The 6,841-nt window shown below is 31.6% G+C and overlaps 3 protein-coding genes across 4 annotated transcripts; 2 read left to right on the forward strand and 1 right to left on the reverse strand.

The window, feature by feature from the left end:
• Window positions 1–267: 267 nt before the first annotated feature.
• LOC117207953 (V-type proton ATPase subunit D) lies at window positions 268–2,070 on the forward strand. The gene is made up of 4 exons (XM_033448694.1): window positions 268–389; window positions 730–847; window positions 920–1,405; window positions 1,488–2,070. The coding sequence occupies exons 1-4, from the start codon at window positions 349–351 to the stop codon at window positions 1,581–1,583; spliced, it is 741 nt and encodes a 246-aa protein (XP_033304585.1). The 5' UTR covers window positions 268–348; the 3' UTR covers window positions 1,584–2,070.
• A 319-nt stretch (window positions 2,071–2,389) lies between these two features.
• On the forward strand, window positions 2,390–4,858 carry LOC117207952 (dopamine N-acetyltransferase-like). 2 transcript variants are annotated; one of them, XR_004487610.1, is made up of 4 exons: window positions 2,390–2,719; window positions 2,920–3,189; window positions 3,816–4,556; window positions 4,633–4,858. XR_004487610.1 is itself a non-coding variant. In XM_033448693.1 (3 exons), the coding sequence occupies exons 1-3, from the start codon at window positions 2,405–2,407 to the stop codon at window positions 3,972–3,974; spliced, it is 744 nt and encodes a 247-aa protein (XP_033304584.1). In that variant the 5' UTR covers window positions 2,390–2,404; the 3' UTR covers window positions 3,975–4,858. The 2 variants fall into 2 exon arrangements, 1 of the variants encoding a protein (XP_033304584.1); XM_033448693.1 differs by having other exon boundaries at window positions 3,816–4,858.
• On the reverse strand, window positions 4,639–6,527 carry LOC117207947 (zinc finger protein 622). The gene is made up of 2 exons (XM_033448685.1): window positions 5,616–6,527; window positions 4,639–5,535 (listed from the first exon to the last, which is right to left on the reverse strand). The coding sequence occupies exons 1-2, from the start codon at window positions 6,283–6,285 to the stop codon at window positions 5,063–5,065; spliced, it is 1,143 nt and encodes a 380-aa protein (XP_033304576.1). The 5' UTR covers window positions 6,286–6,527; the 3' UTR covers window positions 4,639–5,062.
• Between the last annotated feature and the right edge of the window lie 314 nt (window positions 6,528–6,841).

Genomic DNA, 6,841 nt, shown 5'->3' on the forward strand with positions numbered 1-6,841 from the left:
ATTTCTTCAAATGAGTAAGAAGTATCGTACTTATGTTCCATTGAAGATTTTTGTTTTCTATTCCCCTTATTTCATTCTTTGTTTAAATTAAGTTTAAGATATTATAAATTTTGATTAAACATACTTCCGAACTTATGTACTAATGTTAATGTTGCGACATTTTGCTTTTCAGTTGTTTCATATACCCACTGTATCAAATAATCTGATTATATTCCTTTTTCTTCATCCTCTTACTAATTTTAAAATTACGCGCTAATTTTTGCGCAACTATATATACAGCTTCAAACTTCCGGTCCTACGAGTCAGCTGATCAGTTTCATTCTTGTCTGCTTGATAGTTCTCTCAACTATGTCTGGAAAGGATAAACTTGCGATTTTCCCTTCTCGGGGGTAAGTATTTCCCTTTCAAATTATACGACTCTATTTTATTCTTTCAGTGGATCTTATTTTTCACTTATTTAATATCTTTTCTCTTTTATTACCAAATTTTCTGAGTCTGTTATCATCCATCATAAGATGGGTGTAACCCTATTCCTATTTATTTAAAACGTTTAAATTATATTTCTCATATATTCGTATTATTAACATGTAAGTATTTTTTTTATAAATCGAGATTGTAGTCTTTAACTGTTATACAAGGACAGCAAGTGTACATATTGTTTACTTCTTTCATTATATTGATAATAATGTCTGTGAATATAATAACACAGAATTTATATTTTTTTTTCAGAGCGCAAATGTTAATGAAATCCCGTTTACATGGAGCACAAAAGGGTCATGGTTTGTTAAAAAAGAAAGCAGATGCATTGCAAATGCGTTTTAGATTAATTCTGGGTAAAATTATTGAGGTACAAAAAGACACTTATTTGTATGAATAATTGTTCTTTTTTTATAACAATTTTATTCTTCTCTATATCTAGACAAAAACTCTTATGGGAGAAGTAATGAAAGAGGCAGCTTTCTCATTGGCTGAAGCCAAGTTTGCAACTGGAGACTTCAATCAAGTAGTTCTTCAGAATGTGACAAAAGCTCAAATTAAAATTAGATCTAAGAAAGATAATGTTGCCGGTGTTAATCTTCCAGTGTTTGAGTCCTATCAAGATGGTACAGATACCTATGAGTTAGCAGGTTTGGCAAGAGGTGGCCAGCAATTGGCAAAATTGAAAAAGAATTATCAAAGAGCAGTGAAATTATTAGTGGAATTAGCATCTTTACAAACAAGTTTTGTAACCTTGGATGAAGTTATTAAAATCACAAACCGCCGTGTAAATGCCATTGAACATGTTATCATCCCAAGAATTGAAAAAACTCTTGCTTATATAATTTCGGAGCTGGATGAATTGGAAAGAGAAGAGTTCTATCGATTAAAAAAGATTCAGGATAAGAAGAAACAAATAAAAGCAAAGGTGAGATTTATATTCCAAAAATAATTCCATTCTTCACCTTTTTTGATCAAGTATCTTTTAAAATGCTTAAACTGTTTCACAGGCTGAAGCAGCTAGGGCAGAGATGATAGCTTCTGGCAGAGAATATGTAGAATCTGCAAATATCCTAGATGAAGGAGATGATGACATTTTATTTTAAACACTGCACACAACATATTTTCACACTCTGAAGTATTAAAAAAATATGTTTTAATTCTGAATGAATGTGTTAAAGAATGAGTCCAACAAGGCATGAGAATAGATTTAGTCCTTTCACAAATATCCTTGGACAATATTAATTTCACAGTAGATAGCTATATTATACAGAAGATTGTATTATAAAAATATGAAACATCTGTACAAGCAGATGATAATGTGTTTATGTATTACTAACATTTTTTAATTACAATATATCATATTATAATATGATATAATAAATGAAAAATGTTATTAATATTTTTTATCAGTTGTATATTATTGACTCGATATTTGTTGAAACTGTATTTGGTGCATACAATGTACTCATATTGTTATATTGATAAAGATATAATTTTACGCGATCAATTTGCGGCAGCAGCAACATTACGGAAGATTATAGAATCAATTATTTAGTAAAAATTTATGAAGAATAAAGATATTCATATACATATATATATATATATATTCATTTCTATGTTTGTATTCTTTTTGTTCATCAATACTCAATCCCCTCTATGATAATCAGAAATACTTGTCTGTTAATTTCATATAATTTGTAAAAACATCACTGGTTTTCATTAATCAATAAACACATATTTCTTTCTAACAATGTATTCCAGTGATACCCAAGAACATAAATCTAATATGTTTATTTTCTTATTCTTTATCAAAAAATGTGGGTACTATTGGAACATGATCAGCGCGAATTTCACATTAGAAATAATTAAGAAGGATGCATAATCATTATAGCCAGTAAATTTCTTGAACTGGGTCAATCAATATATGGAGCTTTTCCCATATGAGTCAGCTCTCCCTACTAAGGGTAGTGCGCGCGTAGAAAATCCTTTCAGTGCGCGGAAAATTCGTGCCGTGACCACCCCAAAGATGTCGTCCGATGATTTAAAGGTCGTGGGTGTTCCAGAAAGTCGTTTCGACGATGCAATTAACCATCTGAAATGGAATTTCTTCTCCGACGAACCGTTGAATCACGCGGTAGGACTATGCGAAAAAGGGGAGAGCCAGTTCGAGCTGGAAAGACATTGTCTACTCACTTTAAAGCAGGGATACTCGAGGATGCTGGTGGATCAAAATGGAATGGTAAGCTGAATTTAAAAAAGCGAATGTTGTACCTTTCTTTTTTTTTTTACAATAAAAAAATTATGATTATGTACTATTGCTCAACTTGTGAATTTATTTTCTGCGTTATAAGTATTTCATTGACGAGGGAAGGTTTTCTTACGATATGTATGGACCTTGAACGTTAAGTTCATTGCCGATCATAAGTACTGTCCTATCAGATAGCTGGTATGGCATTGAATGGTATCCTGAAGAAGGGAGAGCGCGAAGAAGCTGAACGTCGCCTTGCAGAATTGAAAGATGAAAAATTCAAAATAATATTCGGACTCCTGTACAAAGTTAACAAGAAAGTAGATCTTTTTTACAAGTACAATGTCGACGAGTTATTCGAGTGTCGAATCCTCAGTATCGATGAGAACTTCCGTGGGAAAGGTCTGGCGAGCATTCTGATGGCAGACAGTATAGAAATCGCTAAAACCGCTGGTTTCAAGGTATAATCCTAAATCGTATTTCATCCTTATCATCGTAATTATAGTAACTTTCTTCACAAAATGATAACTCTGTATGATAAATGTTGTTGAAGCATGCAGTTTAAGTTCGGTGAAAAATTTCTTTAGAGCCGTACTATGGTATACTCCGTGACCTTTACCATTCCCTGCTGGAAGCTTGTATTAATTTTATGGCAATCCATCATATTTGAATTATAATTTGCTAATATTTATGTACTGAGTAATGCTTTTTTATGTAAATGACAAACAAATTATTTATTAAATCTAATATCGTAAAATAACATGAAGAAATTTACGCAAAGTTACAAATTTGTTAAAGAATAGATTCAATGTATTTATTCGTGTATATATATATGTGCAACACGATCGTGCGTGGAGGCGTGGTCGTTTTGGTAAGAAGTTCACATTTTACTTTTGTTTCAGCATGTTCTTCGATTAATATGCATGGGATGATTTTCGTTTACCAAGATGTAAAATTGCAATGCACTCGTTACTTTCTCGAGAGGTATTTTTGCACGCAGTGTACTTCGTACGAAGTGTATGTAAATGTCTGTGTGCACTCAAAGATATCCCACAAATATAGTGTTGAAATTGTTGTATGTTTACAGGTGTTTAAAGTTGATGCAACGGGAATGTATTCGCAGAAGGTATGCTACAAGCATGGTCTTGAAGTAGAGGCGACGATTCTGTACAGGGATCTCGATGAATCAATCAGACCGGCCCCTCCCCACCAAGCTTTAAAGTTGTTGGTGAAGGTGTTGGATTAAAAATTGAAAGTCTAATAGAAAACAAAATGAGAGTTAACGTTAATCTTGAGAAATCTTTAATAATCAGAAAAAGATTTTACGAAAGAGCAGTAGTGTAAACTATGTGTATCGTTGTGTGACAATAACAGGTCTCTAATGTATGTTTGTCTTAAAGATGCATTTATGAAATATATCTATAAACAGGGCGAACCGTATGCCTTTCTTAAAAAGTATTAATAATTTGAGGCATCGGTTACTGCCCTTTGTCGGTGTTCTGAATGGTGTGCCATTATTAAGACGGAAAAAAAAGATAATATTAAGTAATAATATTACGATAATATTTGAGTTGACAAATACAAGAATGAAAAGATCCATTTAACATTTCCTTCTTTGGACCACTGTTCTGCATTCTGCTAATTCAGAATAAAACGAATCGCTCTGCTTTGCATAGTAAAAGATATATGAAAAGAAATTCGTGTATCCGTGTACCGCAAAGAAATGCGAATGTATATCAACGATAGTATCATAATAGAAACCCTATGTCAAGAATGTGATAGTTTAACAATTGTTAACTCTCTTTTACAATTCTACAGTTCACTGATGGTAAATTGAAAGTATATTATACGTACATAGTATCGAAATGTTTGAAGTCTTCGATTGTGCAGTCATTTTTTTGCAGCTATCATGAGAAACTAACAGAACATGGAATATTTCTTGATCCGTGTCTAAAAATTTATCGAAAACGGTAATTTAGCTAATGATTACAGGAATAACTGGATGGGTCCACGTGAATATAGAATAAAGTCACGAGAAGTATTATTTTTATTGGTGTTACATGTTGCGAAAATATATTGTAAATTATTTTGTAAAAGTATCCGCCAAATAAACATTACACTTCATAATGACCAATGTCTAATAATCCTTTCAAATAACTTCAAGCTATATTAAATACGAATTTTTCAACTATATAGGCAATTTTATATTAATAATGAATGTATAAGTATGCAGTGCAGCATATTTAGCAGCAACAATTAAATTTTCCATAAAACTTACATAGTTTAAAAATGAATACAGTTTTACAGGAACATTTATACATGTAACAGAAAAGCTTAAAAGTTCACTTGAGGTCTAAAATGTTTTTGCAGCTTATTTGCCTTAAATTGCAATTGTGTAGAATATTTTGCTTGTACTCTTTCCATATATTTGATATCTCTCGCTTTCTTTGCAACTGCCTCTTTTTGTGTTTCTGACCATCCTAAAGCTCTATATTGTGACAGTATTTTACGCAGTTTATCACTCTTTGATACTGCCCTATTTGGATTTAAGTTTTGTTTATAGTATATGAACAGAGATCTATGGCCAATAATACTTCCTGATGGTAATACTAGCTGGTAATCGCTATCATCTAATTCTGGTATTTCAACTTCTGCATCTGGATCACCAATTTCTGCATCAGGATAGCTGGATGAATAATCATAAAATTCTGCATATTCTGCTAATGCATCTCCTTCGTGCAACATTTTACAATGACCTTTATCTATCATATGTGCCCTAGCAGCCTCAACGCTTTGAAAACATCTTCCTGTTAATTTATTATGAACAAATACAATTAGTTTGCCAATTTCTTTATAATTATAAAAATACAAATTTAAATTAACTTACCAGAATCATTACACCAAATGCACATGTATCCAGCAAAGATTTTTTTTCCAAGATACACAAGTAAACCTTTAATGTCTGTGCAATATTCAGGATCTGGTACGAAGAACGAATGTGCAATCGTCATGTGTTTTAGATTGCGCACCAATGACCTACTATGATGATTGCAAAATAAACAATTGTTATTTGTAACTGGATTTTCAGTATCTTCCATCCATTCGTCGGAATTTATAGATTCAATATCAGAATCTACTTCCATATCTTCACTTTGTTGTTTTACAGAAACTTCCCCTTGCACATTTTTCTTAATTACAGAACCAAACAATGGACCAGCATTATTTTCAAGATCTTCATTTTCAGTTTCAAAAGGAACATTTTGTTTTGCACACTTTTCCTTGTGTTTTTTTGATAATAAATGATTTTCGTATTGATTTCTTGTGTTGAAATTCTTCTTACATATTTTACAACTTATTGTTCCTTCTTCCTTTTCTTTGTAACCTTTGGTCCTTTGTGTAATCACTCTTTTCTGAAATTCTTCCACAGATGCAGGGGGTAGTTCAGCTACTTTTCTTTTTAAATTGTATCTGTGCCAGTCTGATTTGTAGTGTTGTCTCTGTATATCTAAATCTCTGAATGCTACTCGGCATGTGATGCAAGTAAACGGCGAAGTCATTTTTGTTAATAGCTTTTAACAAACCAAATATTAACAACAGCCAACAACTTTATAAATTTACTATTCTTAAGCGTCAAAGATTTCGTTGTTAAATATTAACTATATTATAACATTTACTGCAGTTTATTCATTATGTTAATCAATACTACAAATACTAGTAGTTGTTATATCTTGTTGGTCTATAACAAGAAGTCCAAGACGCATCACGTGCACAACTACATTTTCCACCAAAATTGAGGTTATGTTGGTAATCAACACAATTACTAATATCGAAACATATAACATTGCATCAGTATATTCTGAAGCATACATATATTTACTTCTGTACTTGTAAGATAAGAAAATTTTTTGATAAATTATCAATAAGTCGTATACTTGATTTTGACGACAATCTTGTAAAATATGTACTTGTGAAAGAACTAAGCATTATAATTATAGCTACAACATCAAAAAAGTCACCAATAAGTTTGTTATTAATAAGTTTTTAATTGTGACTGAAAAATTAAAATTTAATACTAAAAATATCTGTTAAATGTATACTTGTTTATTCACATGG

Source organism: Bombus bifarius, unplaced genomic scaffold (assembly GCF_011952205.1).
Source record: "Bombus bifarius isolate JDL3187 unplaced genomic scaffold, Bbif_JDL3187 scf7180000008047, whole genome shotgun sequence".
Classification (NCBI taxonomy): Eukaryota; Metazoa; Arthropoda; class Insecta; order Hymenoptera; family Apidae; genus Bombus; species Bombus bifarius.

What these genes read in the sequence shown, in the direction of transcription:
- LOC117207953 (XM_033448694.1), top strand. Translation starts at nt 349, where the DNA reads ATGTCTGGAAAGGATAAACTTGCGATTTTCCCTTCTCGGGG. An exon ending in GCGATTTTCCCTTCTCGGGG is followed by an intron (nt 390 to 729) that starts GTAAGTATTTCC and finishes TTTTTTTTTCAG; the next exon opens with AGCGCAAATGTTAATGAAAT. An exon ending in AGAAACAAATAAAAGCAAAG is followed by an intron (nt 1,406 to 1,487) that starts GTGAGATTTATA and finishes ACTGTTTCACAG; the next exon opens with GCTGAAGCAGCTAGGGCAGA.
- LOC117207947 (XM_033448685.1), bottom strand. Translation starts at nt 6,285, where the DNA reads ATGACTTCGCCGTTTACTTGCATCACATGCCGAGTAGCATTCAGAGAT. An exon ending in CATTTGGTGTAATGATTCTG is followed by an intron (nt 5,536 to 5,615) that starts GTAAGTTAATTT and finishes ATAAATTAACAG; the next exon opens with GAAGATGTTTTCAAAGCGTT.
- LOC117207952 (XM_033448693.1), top strand. Translation starts at nt 2,405, where the DNA reads ATGGAGCTTTTCCCATATGAGTCAGCTCTCCCTACTAAGGGTAGTGCG. An exon ending in TGGTGGATCAAAATGGAATG is followed by an intron (nt 2,720 to 2,919) that starts GTAAGCTGAATT and finishes CTGTCCTATCAG; the next exon opens with ATAGCTGGTATGGCATTGAA. An exon ending in CTAAAACCGCTGGTTTCAAG is followed by an intron (nt 3,190 to 3,815) that starts GTATAATCCTAA and finishes GTATGTTTACAG; the next exon opens with GTGTTTAAAGTTGATGCAAC.